The sequence below is a fragment of the Micrasema longulum genome, unplaced genomic scaffold (assembly GCF_059751315.1).
Source record: "Micrasema longulum isolate JH-2025_06_02 unplaced genomic scaffold, ASM5975131v1 h1tg001733l, whole genome shotgun sequence".
NCBI lineage: Eukaryota > Metazoa > Arthropoda > Insecta > Trichoptera > Brachycentridae > Micrasema > Micrasema longulum.
In genome coordinates this window covers 76,587-100,028 of record NW_028278911.1, presented here as the reverse complement: position 1 = coordinate 100,028, position 23,442 = coordinate 76,587, and the positions used below count along the sequence as shown (strand labels likewise).

Sequence of the window (23,442 nt, the reverse complement as noted above, 5' to 3'; positions counted from 1 at the left end):
GAATAAAATAAAAAATGAAAAAATATTTAAAAAAGTAAATGGTTGCTAACTTCTGCAGGGGAGAAACGAGGTGGGGGGAGGGGGGAGTTACACCGTTAACGGCGCGTCCGCGCCCCCCTCGCTTCTCCCCTGCAGAAGTAAGCAACCATTTGTTCTTTTTAATATTTTATTTTTACAAATTTTCTTCATTCTAAATATTTTTTTAAATATGCCAATATGTCTTCTTGCCCATACTGATCATCGTGGTTTTGGGTGTGACAGGGTTTAAAGAACACCCTGTATAAGGCGTGATGTGGGACTATGTATATAAAACGCGCTGATAGCATGTCATTACTTTTTATTCAACAGTGAACTGTGGTATAGCCTCAGAGTTATAATTTGCGGCCTGCTTACAGAGAAGCCTAATATCTAAGGAAACTATGCATTCTAGACGAACTAGCTGACAGGCGTCTCACGCTTAGATCAGCTACGTCTATGGCGAGAGGAAAAGTTATTATATCTCTATGCAAACAGCGCACTAAATTTAGTGAACGCGCATTTGTGGTCGCAGGCCTTATGGCATGGAATGCTCTCCCGGCAGAGGTGCGAGGCTGTGAAAGTGAAGTGATGTTTCGGAAAAAACTTAAAACCCACTTGTTCTCTAAATCATTTAAATAAATCCGTAGCATGTGACAACAAATTAAATAGTTTTAATTAAATTACAAATTTAAAAGCTTCAATTAAATTTATTTAACTATAGAATCACTATGTAAAGCGCCCTTGAGGTATTATATTACGAAAATGGCGCAATGGAAATTGTGGCCCGTTAAAGCGCAATGAGAGCATGTAGGTGCTTCAGATTGGCATTTTAAAGCAGTATGTCCATAAGGCTGGCATTTACCACATTTTAAGGTATCAACCCAGTCTCTGACCTTGTGGGGTTGCCAATCTATAGCAAGTTTAGAGAATGATATCAGTAAATGTCATACAGAAGGGGGGACTCGAAATACGTGAATACATGTTCCAGTACGGGGACCGGATTTGTGCGAGAATGAGACGTTGGGTTCAGTATATAAATATGGTATGACATAACCATGAAAAGAAAAACAAGATTAACATATGCTGCTATTACAAAAACAGGATTTATTTTCAGTATATATTTATATATATTTTTTATTTTTTAAAGATGTCTATCTGTTCCATCCATGCTAATCCAAGAACTCAAACCTACTTTAAACCGCATTGCATTGCTTTGCTGTAAGCTGTAGCTAACTTCGTGATTGATAATTCTAGAATGGTTTTTGTAAATATGGGCGTCTCTATAAGTGTGCCGCGAATTATTACTTTGGGTAGCAGATACTGCAATTTAATGAAATATGACATCATAACACAAGTAGCGATAGATTGTAATTTTGCTACAAAATAAATAACAGTTAATATTTACATACATATAATTTTGTTGATGTATTTGTGAGAAATATTATTTAATGAATTAAGCATTTTATTTTTAAAATCTTTATTGTTTCTAGGCAACATAAAAAAATACTTCACAAAAAATACAAAATATTATGAGATTACTGTTTCGTGATGAATATCATACAAATACGTATTCAGTATATAAAATCAGTCATCGTAGTACTTATTTTCACCTCACAAACAAATTCTGATTGATAATTAAAAATAATAAATACCATTGTACAACAAAAGAACATTTCCAATAAAGAAGCGTACAGATTTATCAGTATGTAGAATTTTACAAGAGTTTACTTATTTAGATTTATTAAAATTCCATATATGAAACAAAAACATTAAAAAGCTAACATTTAAAAAGTTATTTAACGAAATACAAAATGAAAAATAGATGTATAAAAAATATACCCACATATATCAGATCTATATTATTATAGATTTAGAATTTAAGAGCCCAATTATTATGTACTTAATAATTATCGAGATTTTCGTTTAAATTTGTAATTATTTATGTGTATTAATATGTATTTCTGTAAGTCATCAAAATAGAAATAAATTTAAAAAAAAAATCAAACAGTAAAATAAATATAGAAAAACGCTGAATAATAAAATATCAAGTGAATCAAAAATATTGTACAATACAATACAGTATATAAGCTTAGAACAATCCTATAAGTCAATGTAGTACGAGGAAACAAAACATGTATAGGAAGGACACAAAATACCTCCCATATGATTGATAGTTTCGATGATTTTTAAGATTTAATTTTTAAAAAATGAGTGAAAATAAATGCATTCCTTGTGCTCCATGATTATGATGTTAAACGTAAACAAAAATATGCCTTTTCATAAGGCACTTGTGCTTGCAACATTGAAGTGCAAAATATATGACAAAAATAATTCTCAAAAGTTATTCAAATTATATTAATCTTAAAGCTTACTCAGTAAAAAATCTATATTTTTATTAAAATAATATAATCTACATATAATTGGTAATAAAAAAATTATACAACCTATTAATTACACTAACATAAATTATACGCTGCCAAACACATAAAACTACACTTAAAAGTTATGGACATTTATGTTAACTAGAGGATTCCGAGTAAATGTTTGAGATTCTATAGTTTGTGTATATATCGTGGAAAAATTGGGCAGATACACTTACAATTAAAATGAACACATTTCCAATCAAACACATTCATAATGATAAAAACTTAGATTAGAGTACAGAGTAGAGGCAGCCTGCGCACATCCGCTTTATGGCAGTATACAAAGTCTTACGACCATTGTTGAATTTGGACCCAGGGAACTTCTACGGGAGAGCAGGATGCGCTACCACTCACCACTCACCACTGACATATTTATGTTTGTAAATTGTAAGAAGAAACTTCACTCTTAGACTACTCTCCGATACAGATAAATATTAAATAGTATTAAAACAATCTGTACAACAACAAGAAGACCATATTTGTAGATTTTTGTCAAAAAGCAGGGCCACAAAATATGAATCTGTAAAATTCTGTCTGACTTTCCCGACGAAGTTCAACTCTACATGGTATGCGTGGGGAAACCAGCGTATACATGAACAACATATAGTGAACTCCGAGGAACATGCAACATGCAACATTTCTCACGTAGAATTGTATTCAACCATCAGATAACCCTGTCAGTGAAATAACAAACTTACTGCATACTAATTGTTGCATGCAGTAATAAAATGGAAATATTCATATTTTACCAACAGGTATAAGATATTTAAATTGTAACAAAACAAAAATCATGTAACACTGATGTTAAACATATTAAAGAAGTAGATAATAAATGTTAGAAAAAAGATGCACTTAAACATGTATATCAACTACCATCAACTACCATCATCTAAACATCTAAACAGCCTAACGTCTAATATTGTTAGCCATATAAGAATTAATTTTACATATACAGTGTCACCAAATAAAATAAAAGTGCTGTTCACACATTTCAAGGACAATACAAAAGCAATGTTAATATATTAATTATTAGAAATTAAAAATATTGGTGGAAAGTTCCCGCTCCATATAATTGACTACCTAAAAGAATACGAAGCATTGCTGGAATAGCAATGCTCCATGCCGACACACGAGTAGGCAATACAAGCGCAGAATCTGTTACAACAGATTCCCACAGAGCACCATCAGTGTTGCAGACATACTCACTCCCCAGACTTAAATGATTATATTTTATCCTTCAATGCAACAGATCTTTAAACGAGATTCAAATTGAGATTTTCAAAAATACAAGATATATTCTATCCTAGCTGTCATGTCAAAAATAGTCCATTTTCTAAGGATATCTTCACACTACTTTCGTATATAATTTAAATCCAACTATTCTAACTCTGTCCCTTAAATTTTTTGTACTGCAAAATATGTATTTTCCAATTTTTACAGTAATTACTTACATTTTATGACAATAAATATATATGTATAAATATATGTAATAATGTACAAGTATAGCCAAGCATCAGCGTTACAAATTCTCCGAAAACACGGCTTATATAAATATACAATAGAGAAAAATAAGCGTGGAATGTATAATGATTCTCCATCACCGCGGACTGAGTGTGTTAAGTTCGTGGACTCAAAGCGTCACGGCGCATGTAATACACAATGAAAATAAGAAACATAACAGAAATTTCCATTAGCTAGGAGAAGAAGGCCGAAAGATTAGTAAAAAGCACAATAGTATTAAACATAAGTAGGCTGGTGGTTATCCGTAGGCGAGAGTGCGGATGTGTGGGATGCATTAGGGGATAGTGGAGCGGAGCTAACAGGTCCTAATCCCCCAGACAGTGGCTTCATGGCCCCGGGCACATACTGACCTATGAAGGAACCATCTTCTGTAAAGCGACCTGTAACATTTCAATTTTATTACAACTCGACAAAACTTTTTCAATAAACTGAGGATTTTTAAATCAATAAGATTTTATATTGATACTAAATCATGTTTATTTAACTGTACAAAGGTCCCTCTCCCAACCGAACCAATTTTTCTGTTTTATATAATATGTAGATCACTGCTGGGATATGACATTATTATAAAGTACTTTTTATTGTATGTACATGCACACATATCTTATCAAAAATATATTTTAAAAGGTTCAAAAAGTTAATTTGGTATATTTTCTGTAAATTAACCCACATTTCTTAGAAGCTAAAAATTAGAATGACTATGTAAATACTTTGTCTTAAGTGACATATTCGAATTGTTCACTGTGTTTCAAGATTCAAAGTGACATCATTACTGATACTATCCCAATAAACAATGTTTTTTTATGTAAATGTATAATTATAAATGGTATCAAGTTGTAAATAAGTTATATATGTAAAGTGTATGTTAACATATTACAACAGAGATGAAGAATATTTAAGGGAAGGTAACATAGAAGTCCAGGCATCTACAGGGCTTATGACCTGTCAATGGCTGGTTTAAGTGGCCACTTTACACACCGTGTAACATTCACCATTCTGCCCATACTTGAACATCTATATTCCTTCAATTCTTTCATCTGTAGATGTTTGTGAAGTTAAAAGGCTGAAACCTTTATTTATGCCGGTGAGATTCGTCTAATTGAATTATTTCACCTACATACTAGACAACGCTTGAAAATGATATTTTTTCAATTTCTTTACTTCTTCATGGACCATCTCTGTTGTAATATGTTGATATAAACAGCTCCCCAGGGAGTTGAATCCAGTCCTTGTCTACAAAAATTTGGACAAACTCAAAATAAAGTGTATAACTGGCTAGAACACCCCAATTGGGAGGTAAAAAAAAGGGAAAAAAAAACTAAGAAGAATCTTCTAAAATTCATGTAAATTTTAAAAATACAGTAAAAATTCATATTTGAAAATTAGTCCATAAAAATGGTATCACACCGTAATATAACCGAGTTGTGGTCTCATGGTTCGCACCCCGCTCTACCACAACTTGGTTCCCAATTTCTAATAGTGAATTATTTACAACTCGTTGAAAATGGCCCCTAAAATTGAAATATTTTAGTATATCATAAGAACGCAAATATTATTTTTTCTAAAAAAATAAAATATTTGGGTCCGTTGAATAATTTAAATACAAATCAAGAACTATTGGGATTTGAAGTACATTTCTTATCATCCAAATATGTAAAACAAAGCACTAAAACATTTAAAAAAACACTAAGCGTCAAAATAATTTGGTGATGCATATAAATGAAACAATCAGGCTAAGCAAGCAGTAAAACAAGAATAATGAAATATTTTTAACCACTTCAACAGTTTTGCACCAATGTGATTCCGGCATTTTTATAGATTTACAATACATTTTTTTATCTGAGCTTCATTTGGGCAGAGCTTTTTCCGCTTGTTGAGTGTTTCTGCCGAGCATCATTTGGACATATCTTGTTTTAACTTGTAATTGTCCAAACGGAACATAAAATAATGCAGAATCAAAAATGTTTTAAAACAGTTTTTCATGAAAATTCAACTGTTGAGTGGTTAATAAAAAATAAATAAAAAAACACAATGCAAAATAAAATACCTTAACAGAATAAAATAAAGCATAATTTGGTGCGGGATGAAGTTAAACAAGAGTGGCGAAGCCGCCGGACGCCGAGTCCGTGGGGCCGGCACTGGTCGGTGGGCGTCGCTTCCTGCCGTACTGCCCAATAAAGGACCCGTCTTCATTCATGCCCGCTGTGGATCACGGAAACATTCACTAATACCGGCCCATACTAACACAAGATGCAACTTGCAACACACGTCATACAATACGACATGTATAATATGCATTCACAATACAGACAATCTTAAAAGTTTAGCATAAATATTTATTTATTATTTTTCATTTTCTATTCCTTTCATATTAATATTATGTGTAAGGCCAAAGCTTTTAATTTACTATTATATCCAACACATGTTCCAGTGTGAGTACAATAGCACAAACTACGCCCACTATTCTCCCCCTCTGGCTCGCAAGCACAGAACTGCAAATAATTATGCAGAGCTGTTGGACATACTCCACCGATCTGCTGCGATTAATTTAGCTGTTCTATCCGCTGAATGGACATAATCACAATTCTCCAGATTTTTAACTGTTTATTGTAAGCGCCCTCTGGGCGTTTATGAATAATAAATAAATACTGGCTACTTCAATTGATTTCAAATTTCACAGAAGCACAAAACGATACTTCAAAATCTAATAAATGTCCTTTCTTTACTGCCATTGTAACGCTCCATGTTTAATTTTTGGTATTTTAAAAGAGTTCAATTGAATTAATTACAAAGAAAACTTTCTACATATGTAGCAACCATACTTTTATGCCAGCCGTGCCAACAAAAAAATGGTTTCAAAATACATACCACATTGAAGTGATTATATTGGCTGTTAATTTTATACAAAGATTTTATAAACGGAATTTAACAAATTATAACTTTTCATGTTTTAAAAAAAATTGAGTCTTGATAAATTATGTGTCCTGTTATTAGATAAAACTCAGAAAAACAATACAAACACGCCATTCTTGCAACAAAACGTATATATCATTTCTTGGATAGATATTATTGCAAGAAAAGTAAATCTTCAAATTTTGGTGACCATATTTACAGGAGTTGTAGATTTTTAAATTAAAGGTTTAAGAAACACAGACATTTTATGCTGGGCCAGCATTATAAAAAGGTGAAAACATTAAAATGAAAACATTAAAGAAGAAAAAAAATGCTCAGGATTGAATTAAATGTAAACTATATAATAACTATGTAGTAACTATATACATTGTGTAGTCATTTAATCTAAGTACTTAGTAACAACATTCAAACAAATTACATTTAGAGCAAAAGATAAAAATATTTTTAAAAAACAATCACAATTTTTGTACTTGCGCAATCCACTTACAACATACAAGATAAAATAATGAAAAGTCATGCATGGAGAGAGCATACCTGTTTCACCATCACCGTATTCTGCCATGGAGTCGGTGTCACTCTCGGGTCCCGGTTTGTGTCCACTACTCATTGAATGTCTTGATTTATTGTCCAGCCTAAAGCATGATAATATTTGTGTAAATAAATGTATTGGGAAAATGTAATCGGTGAGTGCAATAATATCATACATATATAGAATATCAAAAATAGAAAAAAATACTCGATTTATTTTTTTCATTGGCAGCATACTGATAACATAAAATAAAATAGGAAAGAATAAATTTGTTAAGTAAACCTTGAGAAAGAAGATTATTTCGCTTTGAAACTGGTCGGTGGAAAAAATATAAAAAACAGTGGTTACAAACAAGGTTGTTTCATTTATTTTACTTAGGGTTGTTTAATTTATTTTTAAGAGTTACCTGAAGAAATAAAAGTAATAGGTAGCCTTAAAAAAATACAAAAATATTTCAAGTAATTTTTAAAAATGTGTTTTATTTATTTAAACGCTTCACAGGCTTTTACATATATAGATGTAAAGTAAGACATGTATTTTACAAAAAAAATGAGTTAAGAATAAGAAAAATAAAAAAAATATTAATAAATAATAATTCAATTAAATGTAAATAAGCTAATTAAAGTTTTATACATCTATAAATGATAAAAATAAAAAAAACCTCTATTTATTATAAATTAATTAAAATCTTGTTCACATATTAGTAAAAAATATATGGGTACACATAGAATAAATACATATATTGCAGTAGAGAGAATAAAAGTGCATTTTTTCCCATCAGTTATTTTATAAGAATCTTAAGATTAAAAGAAGTTAGTAAAATAATAATTAAGAATACAGATATAAGTTAATAAAAGGTAAACAATTTAAATTGGAAGTATTTATTTATTTAATTTTGAAGATAATGAATTGATACATTGCCTTTTAAAATTCAAGTGTTATATTAAGTTGAATGCTTACAATTCAGCAGGACTTTAATTTTAAGACTTTAGTGTAAATATTTTTTTGAAAAAAAAAAATATATCTATATAATTTGCAAATTCATTTGCGAATGCATGAATTCTCCTTATTGGCGAGTGTCCACTGTAGTTTGTAGTGGATACATTTACATAGAAGAGTTTATCAAATCGGGTAACCTGGACAGGCAAGTTAATTAGTTGTAACAGTTAGGAACAGTCAAATATTGAATTAAAATTTTTAAATCGGGTTGTGGTCCCGAGGCTAGTGTCGTGGACTCAGGGATCAAAGGTCCGAAGTTCGCTCCCCACTCTACAACAACTTGATTTTCATTTTCTAATAGTGAGTTACTTATAACTCATTGAAAATGGCCACCAAAATGGAAATATTTGGGTAAAGCATAGGAGCGCAAAGATTTCTTTTCTCTTTAAAAAAAGAAATAAAAATAATAAAACATTTAGTTTTCTTATATTTTCCAATGTCGGCCTCGTAGTCAGCGCGTTAACCTACCATGCAAGAGGTTTCAGGTTCGATTCCCGGCACGGTTGACATCAAATATTTATCTCTCGTGTCTGTTCGTGGTGACTGTATAACAGAGACACCGAATACAGGCGCTACTGCCACTGATTTTGCCAACTTTTTTCCAAAAAGGTCGAAAAAATCAGACTGGCATCTAGTTCAGGGAAAAAACCGGTTTTTTCAGCTAACGCCTCCCAAAAATTAAGTAAATTTGAACCAACATATATAAGTGAGGTAAAAAGGATTGTTGCGGCATTAACCAACAATGTATACTAGATCCGATTCCAACATAGCTATTGAAAAAATGCATGAACGCATTAGCTCCATTTTTAACAGACTTATTCAATACTTCCATGGAGCACAGCATTGTTCCAAAAGCCATAGACCAAACGGACTCACAGACCAAAGGTTCGTGGTTCAAATCCCACTCTACCCCAACTTGATTACCATTTTCTAATAGTGAGTTATTTACAACTTGTTGAAAATGGCCGTCAAAATGAAATATTTGGGTAAATCATAAGAACGCAAATATTTCTTTTTACAATAAAAAAAAAGTTGGTGTAGAGTGGGATTCGAACCACGGATCTTTGATTCGTGAGTCCGAGACACTAGCCACAGGACCACAAACCGACTCTTATTTATGTATGTTGTATATCTTACTCATATTTTGTTAATTATCTAGTATTTATTTTGAATATTCCTTTTTTAAAAATGTATTTACATAATATGGGAAATAAATACATTATTATTAAATATCTTATCTTATGTGAATGAAGTATTATTATTCCAAGCTTGACACTGGCTAGGTGAAGCCAATAAATAAACAAACAAATTAAACAAATTGTTTTTACTATTAAAATAATTGAAAGCTTTACTTACGGTTGAGAGTATTCGTGGAAACCACCCTCGTCGGGGTAGTCCCGTCTTCCATTGGCCAACTCACGGTCGTGGACATCATACTTGCCACCGCGATTGCGTTTTATTATACAAACTATGATAAGTACTAGGAGGAGTATTGCGATGGCCAGCATCATGCCTATAAACCAGCCAGCTGTGGCTACTTCATCAGAAGGTTGGATTATTGGTCCCTCTGTAGTTAACAATATTGAAAGATTAAGAATTTGAACATTTAATATAAACAGAGTCTATCACATTGCAAGATGAAATGTCAACAAAACCTATTTTATAAGGATTAAGGTTTTTTTTTTTAAAAACGCATACATATTTTGAATTCACAAAAAACATGTAAAAAAAAAAAACCACTTATTGCATCAAGACAATGAATTGTAATGAAATTATGCATGAAAAAAATATTGGGATATAGATGCTTTATTTTGAAAAATTTGTTCAACTAAATTATATCTTTGCACAGCCATCAAATCAAGTCCAGCTTACTCTACAAAATTATTTGAATAATTGAACATTATAATTGTGTGATATTTAATTTTGCAAAAGAAACGTTAATATAAAATACATACCAATTCCAGATGTGTCTACTTCTCGGGATTCACTTTCTGCCATATGATCCCCATCAACCGCTACAGTTCTAATTTCGTATACCTCTCCCGGTTGGAGCCCCCTAAGAACTATGGAATCGTCATTCATTTCTGGTTCCGTGGAGATGAATATAGGTTCTCCTTTAACTCTGTACTTGACAAAGAAGTGGGATCCAGGGCGGCCATCAAGCTGAGGAAGCCAGGTGACCCGGATGTGAGCGAGACCATTAGATGCGGGAAGCGTATTGACGCGGAAGTCAGGCACATCCGGCATAACAGGCAATCCTGACCTTGTTCTGCGATCGATAAAGTTTTCTTCTCCTTCGCCAGCGCGTGTCGTGGCTCGAACAATGAGTCTGTAATTGGTGTTCGGCTTCAGACCAGCAAGTTTAGCCCTAGTCTGTCGGTAGTCTGTAATATGTGGTTCTCTTTCGAGCAAAGGCCCCACTGCGGTATTTTTCAATTCTTGATAGTATATTTTATACCCGGTTAAAATTCCATTCGGCTGTTCGGGTTTCTTCCAAACAACGTACAGGGCAGAAGTTCCCATAGGATAAGCATCTAGCGACATTACAGTTCCGGGAACACCTTCGGGAGTTTCGAAACTTAATGTGTTACTAGGAGGACCATTAAAGCGGCCGTTGTATACTAAAACACGGGCATAGTTCTTCGAATGAGGAACGAATTTTGTTACAAGAGCTCTGTAGGCATCAGTCTTTACCAGGATTTCCCTCATATTGTCCTCTTTTCCTTTATCTGTCCATGTTTGGATCTTGTACCCTTTGAAATGACCTCGTACAGATTCCACAGAAACGGGATTCCAACTCAACAGAGCAGAATTACTTCCTGTTACTTGAACTAAGGTGAAGTTGCTAGGAGCTTCTGTGGGGCTATCTTCTCCAGAATAACCAATCATTTCAATAGGTGTAACATTGGACTCTCCTTTCTCATTCATAGCCACTACTTTAATCTTGTAAGGTTGGAAAGTTGGCTGGTCGCGAATAAGCAATTCGGATTCTCTCCAATTAAATAGGTCTTGTGTATTCCAATCTTCCCCAGATATATTACGCTTCCAATATACTCTGTATTGGAATCTTGGCCCGTTATGATCAATTTCAAGCATAGGCTAAAAATAATTCATTTATTGAATATTTATACTTGTTTATAATATAATTTTGAAATTTTAGCACTAAAGCAGACTACTACAACTAGAATAGTTAAAAAAACGGAAAAAAAAATAGAAACCTAAAAAAATCGCATTTTGAAAAATCTATTGTGATCTCCCCAAAAATTGACCCTGTAAAAGCCAGTGTGATGGCCACACTAAAGAGAGCCAACACACTAGCTTACAGTAATATATTTAAATGATTAGTACATATACTATAATTACGAAGGAGTAAATTAGCACTTACCGTCCAAGAAATAATCATGTTGTTAGGTTCTGATCCTTTTCCTTCCACTTTGTCGGGATTCTTGAAAGGGACATCGGGTAGGGTGGTGCATACATCAGAGTGACCAGATGGGAGAGATGGGCCGATTTTATTCCACGCCACTACCCTGAAGGTGTAGTTGGACCAGGGACTGAGGAAAACATTGTAGGTCATGTCGGTAGCAGGAACCGTGTCATAGGCAACTTCCCACGAGTCCGGTGTGAAGCTGGTGTTGTATTGGATGGTATAGCGCAGAATGGGAGCGCGGTTATCTCCCATCGGGTGCCACCTGATTGTGGCATCGCGGCTGTTACACACAACATTGTCGAGAACAGGTGCATTTGGAACATCTAAAACAATATATAAATTATTTTTATGGTCAGACAGCATTTCTCTCCCAATTCACTTGCAATATGTTTTCAACAAAAACACAATATTAAAATAGTAAACATGTATGAATGAATGAAAATTAAATTTTACAGGAGAAAATATTACTACTATAATAATTTATTACTTGGTAAAAAATCTGCATCTAATAATGAAAATAAATTATATTATCATGAGTACGTGACTCGTGTATGTAGTCAATGGATATTTTAATACTACATATTTAAAATTCACCCAAATGAGTACTAAATGCGCATAACCTAGCAATTTGAATATAATTAATACTAAGTGAAAAGACTAACCACAGGAAACACAATAATTAGTTACTAATTAGGTTTATTAAAAAGCACTTTGACTTAATATTTCATAATACCAATAGATTAATAAATTGTACTGTAATGTCCAGTCCAGTTTATATTTTGTTTTAGAAAAGTTTATCATTATTCAAAATAAAACACACACCCAAATAAATTTGCATATTATATTGTAAATTATATTATCTTAAAATATATTTTGGATGAAAGGGAAAAAAACTTAAAACAAGAAGTTGCAGCATTGTATTTAAATATGTACAAATTAGATGAAAATACTTTTTAGTCAATTTAAAATTTGAATATCACTCAAATACATACATATTAGAAAAAAAAGATAACATAAAAAATAGAAAATAATCATTTACATTTTATAAGAATAAAGTGAAGTAAAAAAGGGAAATAAAAATAATGCAAAAATCCACTTTCGTATTACAAATAGGCAAAGAAGCAAGAATTATTATTTGGACTAACGCATAAGGATATCACAGGAGTTAAGTGTTTTAAAGAAATTTTCCTATGGGACCTGAAATTAAGAGCCACTCCAGTTAAGAATGATTGCCAGCGAATAATAAAAATATTGTATGTGTAAACATATTAAAATATAATAAACACATTGGTAAATATAATAAAAATTAATAGTGAAAGGGGTAAAACGATGAGCTATTAATTCACAGCAATTTTTGTTATAAAAAATGCCAATTATTGAAAATGTAATTCACCGCCAGGAATTCTCGATGCACGCCGTACCTTGGCAGTAACCTTATCTGCAAAAGGATGTCACTCACTTTAATTTTGGTCTCTTCATTAGTAATGCAGTCTTCATTCTTTGAAACTGACCGCTCATTGTTTATATATTCAAGGCACATTCCAGTGCTTTTATTGAATATTAAATTGTAAAATTGAGGGTACAATCATATTTTTTAAAGAACCTTTACTAGGCAAAAATTAGTTATCATGAACAAATATTTACATGTTCTTTAGTCGTATAAGATTATTAATAATAAATTGTATACATACATAGCAATATTATAGAAAATTATACAATAAAAAGATTTGTAATATGAAATAAAGTAAAAAGTGTGCAAATGATAAAATTATGAATAATGGCGAGTATAACCCGAATCAAAAAGAAGTTCAAAAGATAAGCTAATTTGGTGATATGGATGAGCATGTGAGCTAAAAGCGCTTTTGTATGTAAAATACAATTAAAATAGATCATTAAGGTAAAACATAAAGACAAACCTTGGACAGTAAGTGTGGCTTGAGCTGTAGCTTCATCCAAATCTGTTTTGGCCACACAAGTATAGACTCCAGAATCCAGTTCTGTGGTCTTGGTGATGGTGAGAGAATAATCATTGGTTTTGATGAAACGAGGTTCGGCTTCGAAGTCAATGCTCTGCCCATTGTTCAACCACTCAATATCTAACTCCAGACTAGGGTCAGCGATGGCATTACAGCGGAAAGTGGCTTGGGTTCCAGCTGCCACTTCATAATCCTCTGGTTCATCGGTTATTCTTGTGTGTTCTGTAAATTATATTGAATACATTTATTAAACATCAAAAAAGATTATGGACCCATCTCCATTTTGTCTATCTTTTCCAAAGTTATTGAACGAATAGCTTACAAACAAATTAATTGTTATCTGACACTCCATAATCAACTTGATCCTCGCAATCTGGTTTTAGGGCTGGACACAGCACTACTAAAATCTTAATTAAAATAACTGACGATATTAGACAAGCAATGAATGATAAACTTCTAATGCTTTTGGTCTTACTTGATTTTAGTAGTGCTTTTAACTCTGTAGATTTTGACCCGCTTCTCGCTAGACTTAAGTCCTTAAATCTATCTCCATCCGTGATAAATTGGTTTTCTACGTATTTACATGCCCATCGACAATGCGTTAAAATAGCAGATGTCTTTTCAGATTGGATTGATCTTACCGCCGGTGTGCCACAAGGAGGGGTACCTTCTCCACTTTTATTTTCCCTTTTTATCAATCCAATACCAAAAAACCTACCCTGTTCGTACCATTTATATGCCGATGATTTGCAATTGTATATTTATTTCGAACCCGTTGACATTGTTGAAACACATAAAGTAACGTCACTGCACTCGAGCATATTTCTTCATGGACAAAAAAACATGGACTTCTCATAAATCCAACAAAAACCCAAATTTTACTTGTTGGTAGTGAAAAAATGTATTCACAAGTGAATTTTTCCACACTTCCTCTTTTCAAAATAGATGGTACAGAAATTTCATTCATGACTTCAATCAAAAACCTAGGTATTATTATTCATAATCATTTAGGGTGGCACGATCAGGTTAACAAAGTTAGTAGTAAACTTTATAGCAGTTTGCACTCACTTAAAAGATTACAGAATTTCTTGCCAATTAATGTTAAGCAAACATTAGTCCAGAGCTTACTTCTTCCACTCCTTGACTCAGAAGACACACTCAGATGCTAACTCTGAATTACTTGATAAGTTAGAACGATTGCAGAATATTTGTATTCGTTATTTCTTTGATCTTCGCAAATTTGACCACATAACCGAATATCACACGCAACTACACTGGCTCAGTATCAGGCATAGAAGAAACGTTCACATTCTATCACTTCTTCACAATATTTTAAATAGTCCCACTTGCCAGTTTATCTGAGAGAGCTCTTCCAACCTCTATCACAACACGGACTATCTTTTCGTTCTAGTAACAAGAGAATCCTTTTAATACTCTTTCATCGCTCTAATTTTCTTGCCTCCTCTTTCACAGTAGTAGCTGCTCGATTGTGGAATAATCTACGGTTTGGGACGGTAGGAAGAAATAGCCTGAAGGCAATATGCCCACCCTTGTATGTATATATATTGTAAATGTATATAAAGTGTTAAATATATAAACATTACTCTTTCATGTTACAGAATAAACCGGTACAAAATACACACAAACTAAATTACAAATTACCTTTAACATCGAGAGTTCCATTGGCAAACACAGATCCAAACTTGTTAGTGGCGTAGCATGTATAGAGACCAGCGTCACTGAAGGTGACATCTTGTATATGGAGATCTCCCTTCTGATCTCCAGAGTAGCGGCCCCCAGTGAGCTCGATGCCCCCTCGAAGCCACTTCACTTGAGGCTTGGGGGCACCGAACACTCGGCAGGTCAGGGTTTCACTTTGCCCGTCTACTGTCACTACGTTTCGCGGAGGTTCGGTAATCTCAGGAGCGAGAGCTACGAGAAAAATAAAAGATTTCAAAATCAACAAGAAACTATGCTTTACTAGTACCGCATACACAATTTATTGTATTATATACTATGGTGATTAGAAACACAAAGTCAATAAAAATTGAGTGGTATTGAAAATAAAGGGCGGTAGATAAAAAAAGTTTGTTCTCAAGTAGAGACAGAGGAATATGAGACCCAAAGGATGCTCACCAATTAATATTCAGAGGTTTTCTGGAAAACAATGAATAAGAACAGTGAAGGCTGAGAGGAATGGAGGAAATAGGAAGAGACATGTCTTGCAGTGGACTAACATGGGCTGATGGTAATATTAACCAAGAATTTAATAAAAGCCACTAATTTTCATAATTAATATTTCCTGTTCACACTGATCTTACAAATTACAAAATCAAATCGATATAAGTAACTCGCCAAGATGTTCCTTCCTGAAAAAGGACATTGACACAACACACTGTGGGCGGACAATGTACATATATTACGTACGCTAAGTGATGATTAGTAAAAATAAAATATACACTATTGTGAACACAGCTGAATAGAACAGAGTTTACATATCATGAGAATCCTGTAATCTATATCTCCATTTTTCGTCAAAACCAAAAATAAATTTGGGTTTAAATGAAATTTTAATATGAATTTAGACATAAAAACCACTATAGAGTGACAAATAAAAACAACTATTTTTACTACTTTATGTATTATAAAAGTGACTTTTAAAAAAAGCATTCAATAAAGTTAATTGAATGTTCATATTTGATAGATTCTGCAGTCCGTTACTTTTATTTTGTCAGTTAGTTTCGACAGATCAAAACATTGGGAGCCATCTAATTCTTAGTTGTAACTTTATATAACTTGAATACATGCATATTATTTCAAAGAATAACAAAACAATGGGCACTAAAGCTCCGAAACTTACCAAGAACATTGACATAAATATCCTTGTAGACATAGCCCAGAGTGTTAGTAGCGTTACAACCATAATTTCCTGTATCCTTCTTCACGAGGTTTTTAATAACAATACTATTAGGACCCACAATACGACGATCATTTGGGGGAGCTTCTGCAATTGGCTTTCCATTGTGAATCCATTTGATCTGAGGTTCCGGAATACCAGATGCCTCGCATTTCAGTTCCACGTTTTCATCTTCAGCAACATTCTGAATTTCAGGTTCAACGGTAAAATACGGAACAGCTGAAATAATACATAATTAAAAATATTTCAATATTTGACTCGATCGCCTTACACACTCGAAGAATAGATAAAAAGTTACGAACCCATTACACGCAGATTTATAGAGTAAGATTTAGCTGAGCCAACTCCGTTACTGGCTTCGCAAGTATAAGATCCTTCGTCCTCAAATATGGCGTGCTTGATGATCAAACTTTTACCATAGTTACCTTGCGTAATACGATCGTTGGAGAGCAATATTTTTCCATCTTTAGACCACACTATTTGAGGAAGTGGCCTAAAAAGAAAACATTGTTTAAAAAAAACCATTAATAAATAAAATAGTGAAATAAGATTATGAGTCAAACTTACGTCCCCCCAAATATGCAGTACATTTCTACTTTCTTGCCTCGAAGAGCGACTTCATTCTTTCTGGTCACATATTGCTGTATAGGAGCATGCTTGTTCTGGGAGGCTGATATTCCTGTAGCCACCACGTTCAGCAGAACTCTGTTGCCGAGCTTATACTCGTTACGGAAAACTGAGGTAGCGGCACAAGTGTATGAGAAGTCATCGCTGGCATCGAACCGGGTAACATTGGAGAACCAAAGGTTACCTTCGGGATCCAGGGTCATGCGCGAGTTATTGATGCTCTTGATGCCACCCACAGTATCCTGGATGAGCCAGTAGACGTTAGGCTTGGGCCAACCATCGGGAGGTTGGCATGTCAGCTTGAATGGATCTCCTTCATTAGCGGTTAAAGTCTGACGGGGCTGATCTTTGAAGGAGTTGAGTTCTGCTTTCCGCACAAATACAGAATTAGAAATAGCGATACCCCATTCGTTTTCTGCAAAACATTGATATTGCCCCAAGTCCTCATCACGGGGAGAAGTAATCACAAGTGTGCCTCGACCAGGCTGTTGTGATATGCGATTATCATACGCTTGCCAGTCAAAATTCTTTCCATTCTTAATCCACCGATACCTACACAAATCAGAAAATTTATTGTGCATGACTGTCAATCTAATGGTATCCCTTGCAGTGACAAATAAATTGACACTCTATTTATTATTACTATTATTTGGAGAACACTAAAATGATTATGAAAGTAATTTAATAATAGAAGGTATTTTACAAAGGTCACATTTCGGAGTGTTAAAAAACAAGTGTGGAAAATTACTGATATGTCACATCAGTTTCAATAACATTATCTAAAAACAATATATATATTATATAAATAATTGGCAATTATTACAAGATAAACTTTTTATGCAGCAAAAAAAGTGACAAAGAGTTTTGGGTTGTCTTCAATAATCAATATTTCTTTACTGTATTATTTATTACTATTTATTTTCAAGAAATTATCACAACAGAAAACCATAAGGTCGAGACCTTTTGTCCTTAAAGTGTATTCATAGTATTATGATTCATGTTAAATGATACGTGGTTATTAAATAAGAAACAATTAAAACAGAAAACATGATTTTATAGGTGGAATGAAAACATTTTTTAATAAAGATAAATGAAATGTCTTACTTAGGAGCGGGTTCTCCTTCCGCCTCGCATTCTATTATGAAAGGTTTGTCATTTTCATTGTTTTGCTGAGCTACTTGGAACAATAGTTCGTCTGTTGGAGGCTGTTTCACAATCCGGGGTGGCGATTGAACTAAAATAGATTGTCAAAACATAATATTGTACTATGAAGCCTTTGTATAAATGTATCCGAGGCTCTTAGTAGACCATCGTATGCCAAAAGTCGGACATCTTTACAATTAAGACAATTTTAAGTCATTTGTTATTTTTCGAGAATTTACGAAAATAAATACTGTACAATATTAAACTTTTTGTGATTACTAAAAATATTCCGAAAATTAACAGTTCATGCATGTTAATCATAAGTTTCATAATAGCCTAATTTAAATGACAGTAAATGACATGTATCTTAAAGAATTCGGGTGGTAATTTTGAAAAGAATGCTTAAAATATTATTAAAAGTATGTATTTATTTAACTTACTTAATGCATTACTAAGAAGAACACTGGTTGAAACAATGAGAAAACTGACGATCTGTGACTTCATGGCTATTTTTTGGTACCTACAATAAAAGATAAAATAGTTTAAAATTCATAACTTCCAAATCCTATTTGCAGTTTTAGCGCGCTATCCGAATCTAATATCATAAACGATGACCTAATAATTAATTCGAGCTAAGATGATGCCGCCTGCAGCCAGTGACAACACCCACCAAAAATAGACTCATAGATCGCGCTGCCACTAACATAATCGACACCACCGAAACGAGTTCAGTAACAATGATTAATATTTAAATCATTACTATGTTATGCCCCGTTAAACGCCATATCGAGTAACTTTTAAAAACAAATATTTATTTTTTTAATGTGAAGATATTAACACGCAAGTCAATGGTAAGGGAGGGGTAAACAATCAATACTGAATAAGAACCCTTGAGAGAAGGTATTAATTGTACGAAGAAATTTAATTAAATTGTTGATAAGCACCTTATCACTTAATTAAGGTTTATATACACCATTTCACTGATAACTTAAATTGAAAAAAACACTACACAACACACAAAAAGGCGGGGCCATTCGCTGATTCTTTTCCAGAAATGAAAAATTTGTAGTGATGCCATACTTCAAAATTATAATTCCATACAAACAAAATATAGGTAGATACGATTGCTAACGGTTATTTACGCATTTTCCAAAATATGCAAGTTTTTAGATGAACAAAAAAGAATAAAAATATCGTATTACTCTACGACGTATACGTTTATAAACGAGCAATTATTCGTTTACATTCGAACTTTTAAAGGTTCTGAATACTATGGGCGGCGCATTCCTTTTCTAATCGATTTTACAATCTTTTATCTGATAACAGTATGTATATATAGATCTTAATGATTCAAATTAGTTTCTTTGTCTGTAACACTTATTAAAAGTGTATATATTAATTAATTGCTACATAATGTTATAAAATTTATTGTAAAATATAATCATCAAATAATTATTGTCGTATATAAATATTTTAAGCTCTTATTATGTAAATAAAAATAAATTCTCATAAACTATGTTTATCTCTAGAATAGTAAACCTATGCCAAATATGCTTTAATTATATATTTTTGTTGTAAAATATGCATTATCAAGGTTTTGGGTTGTTGCGATTTTTGTTTTATTTCCAATTGTAATTGTAATTTTAAGATATAATATGTTCCATGTATTTAAAAAATGTACGATGTTTATCTGTTTTTTCTGTCTTGTCTGTAATATTGTTTTGCTCCCATTTAACATATGTAAACACTGTTTGATTCTGGCTAGCATTACCAAGAATGGTAAAGGCCTTAATAAAGCAAAAAAATATATATATCAGAATTTTCCGAGCAACTTTAATATTTGGACAGAAAGTATTTTTTTTAATTTTCCCCCGTGAATTAAAACGCGCTGGGAACCAATATATACAATACATATGTTTCAATAATTAAACTTATTATTATATTTTTTTAGTAAAATCAGGTAAACAGATCAAATCCATCAAGACTGATAATCATTGCAATGAAGCCAACCCTTCGGGAAACTCAATATTGTGTTTTGAAGAGTCTGCGAACCGGAAGCGAAATTTTGAATGCGGGTTTTTTTTATACACGATTCTAAAAGGACGATGACAGGTTCCTCGAAAATTAGATTTCACTGCGATCTTCACTGGTCTTTTAAAAATAAAAAAAATGGGAGTTGCATTATTTTTTACCTTTCTTATAAAATATACAAGGCATAGAATTAAGAATAGTCCAGAAACCGCATACGCACATCAAACAGAAGGCGACTCAACTACTCATAAATGAGTAGGTTTACGTTTTGACCCATTAGTTTCTTTGTAGACGTCGCTCACTACGCAACTCCTGATATGAATTCAACTATGCCGTGTTGTGTCCTTTTATAGTGTAGAAATACTGCTAGGATTTTGAAAAAACAGGATGGCATCACATTTCATGTGTATTTAACAAACGAATATTTAAGTAGCAAATGCATTACTTAAAAATTGAATTATTTTTCCATCTGTCAAATTGTCGAAGAATCAAAATGGAAATTTCGTTGGTGTTGCCAGGGTAGTAAATTTTTTTACCCTACTTTGCTCATCTAATAAAAGAACTAATGAAGATTAGACCTCGAATTAAACAACGCCGTGGGGGACATTTGAACGACATTATCTTCAAAACATCAAATATTATTTTACATGATATAAAAACATCCGTTTTATGTAAAATAAAATTTGTTTTATATTTTAAGTTAATTAATTCAATTACTCTTATTAAATGACCCTTTACTTATCTTCTCTGTTGTGTCAAGTCAATATTTCCGCGGGCACAATAAAATTTTAGAGAAATTAACAGATTGCTTTTTTTTAGAGGAATTGTGGATGGGTATTAAAAGAGTGCATGAAGAGGTAAACCATGAACTGATAAGCGTTGAAATTTTTCACGCAGGTATAAAGGAGCGTTAGGACTATAAAGTACATTGAACAGAAGTGAGAGCGAGTGTTAGTCTCTCCGCTGTCTAATTTTGAGCCATTTCAGTTGCCTACGATAATCAGAAATGTGGTCATATTTCCTAAGACCAAAAATGTACCTTATGCATGTATTCTGAAGTCGTTCAAGTTTATCGAGTAGCTCACAGCTTAAATCAGTCATGGAAACATCAGCGTAATCTAGAATGGGTAGTAGTAATGCTTGTACAATGGTGCATTTATCAATGAGAAGGATGTGGCCGACACTATCAAAAAATTAAGTAATACTAATTCTCTCGGACCAGATTTTATTCCGACATTCTTCCTAAAAGGTTGTGTGGAACTGATCAAAAAACCCCTCTGTTTTTTGTATAATCTTTCTTTTAATACGGGGGTCTTCCCAGAAACATGGAAGACGTCAAAAGTAACACCTATACATAAAAGTGGATCTAAGTCATCAGTAGAAAATTACAGACCTGTAGCTGTTCTTTCTGCACCAGCGAAGGTATTTGAAATTATCATATGTAGAATCGTCACTTCCCGAGTAGAGCCATTTATTATTGATGAACAACATGGGTTCAGGAAAGGCCGCTCGGTTGAAACCAATCTAATGGTTTTTACAAACTACGTCACGGAAGCTCTGGATGCAGGACATCAGGTAGACTGTTCATATAATGACTTCGCCAAGGCCTTTGATACTGTCGACCATGATGTCTTATTAAATAAGCTGTATGAGATCGGTTTCTCGGATGGTATGTTAAAATTAATGGCGAGCTACCTCCAAAACAGAAACCAATACGTCTCCTACGGTCTATTCGCGTCAGAGTGTTTCCATACTTTCTCGGGTGTCCCGCAAGGCTCTAACCTGGGTCCATTGTTGTTCTCAATTTTTATTAATAATATTAAAAATGTAATTTTGAACTCGCGTTTTCTGTTGTTTGCGGATGACTTAAAACTGTTTTTAAAGGTGACAACTTCTGACGATTTTCGTCTTCTCCAAGCGGATATATCTAATATATCTGAATGGGGAAGGCGAAACAAACTTGGGTTTAATGTTTCCAAGTGTTCGGTCACGTCCTTCACTAGGGCCCAAAAAACTCTTTTTTTTCGCTACAAAATGAATGACCAGAATCTGATACGAACATCGAATGTTAAGGATCTGGGCGTTAGATTTGTAAGCACTCTGACATTTCATGAACACATAGAGACAATCAGTGGTGATGCATTAAAGATGTTAGGATTTGTTCTGCGTACTGCCAGGGTTTTCGAAAATACCCGCGTACTGAGAACTCTTTACAACTCCTTGGTGCGAAGTAGACTCGAGAGTGGCTCAATAATTTGGGGGCCACATGAACTGAAGTACTCTCTTATGATAGAGAAAATCCAAAAGAAGTTTCTGAGATATCTCTACATGAGAGAGTGCGGGTATTATCCTTGGCTCTACCCGACCGAGTTTCTCCAGGGTATGCTTGGCTACAACAGTTTAGAGACTAGAAGGAATGTGTATTTGACCACACATTTTTATCGATTGTTGCGCGGTATGATCGATAATTCTGAAATTATGATGAGCATTGGTTTGTATGTTCCTGATAATTACCTAAGACAGCGTCAGCATAGATTGTTTCATATTCCGATATTCAGGACCAACCTGCCTATGGTTATGCCTGTTGGAAGAGCTACCGCTATGTTGAACAACATCGCTCTGGATATTGATCTGTTCCATGTATACGAAGGGGTTTTCCGGAGCAGGATTCTTCGACTCCTTTGACATGAGTCTCTTTCGTGTATTTTTTTTCCTTTTTTATAATATGTACGTATTGAATATATTTTTGTAATGTATATGTTATATTTAAAATAAATAAATTGAATTGAAATTGAATTTAGTATTAATGGGTAAGAATTTTTGCAACCTTCTAAGTGAGTGTAGACTGAAAAATATTTTGCGGCTTAATTCATTAGTATGAGCTCGCCAGCAGAGATGTTCATCCATTTGTACTC

The 23,442-nt window shown here is 33.3% G+C and overlaps 2 protein-coding genes across 3 annotated transcripts in view; one reads left to right on the top strand and one right to left on the bottom strand.

Moving 5' to 3' along the window:
* Fic (FIC domain protein adenylyltransferase) overlaps nt 1–23,442 on the top strand; it is a 183,215-nt gene that overhangs the window by 133,949 nt on the left and 25,824 nt on the right. The gene's annotated exons all lie outside the window — the stretch shown is intronic.
* On the bottom strand, nt 1,479–19,590 carry Nrg (Neuroglian). Of its 2 annotated transcripts, XM_088237477.1 has the most exons (14): nt 19,441–19,589; nt 18,937–19,016; nt 18,458–18,587; nt 17,294–17,905; nt 17,029–17,219; nt 16,670–16,945; nt 15,472–15,741; nt 13,750–14,031; nt 11,789–12,156; nt 10,359–11,502; nt 9,760–9,970; nt 7,410–7,507; nt 6,010–6,164; nt 4,205–4,342 (listed from the first exon to the last, which is right to left on the bottom strand). In XM_088237477.1, the coding sequence occupies exons 2-13, from the start codon at nt 18,998–19,000 to the stop codon at nt 6,052–6,054; spliced, it is 3,759 nt and encodes a 1,252-aa protein (XP_088093603.1). In that variant the 5' UTR covers nt 19,001–19,016; nt 19,441–19,589; the 3' UTR covers nt 4,205–4,342; nt 6,010–6,051. The 2 variants fall into 2 exon arrangements, with proteins under 2 accessions (XP_088093601.1, XP_088093603.1); XM_088237475.1 differs by lacking the exon at nt 6,010–6,164 and having other exon boundaries at nt 1,479–4,342; nt 19,441–19,590.

Excerpts from the sequence above, each read along its gene's own strand:
- Nrg (XM_088237475.1), bottom strand. The coding sequence starts at position 19,000 with ATGAAGTCACAGATCGTCAGTTTTCTCATTGTTTCAACCAGTGTTCTT. Across the intron at positions 18,588-18,936 it reads TCTTCTTAGTAATGCATTAA|TTCAATCGCCACCCCGGATT; the intron begins GTAAGTTAAATA and ends AATCTATTTTAG. Across the intron at positions 11,503-11,788 it reads ACATGATTATTTCTTGGACG|CCTATGCTTGAAATTGATCA; the intron begins GTAAGTGCTAAT and ends AATTATTTTTAG.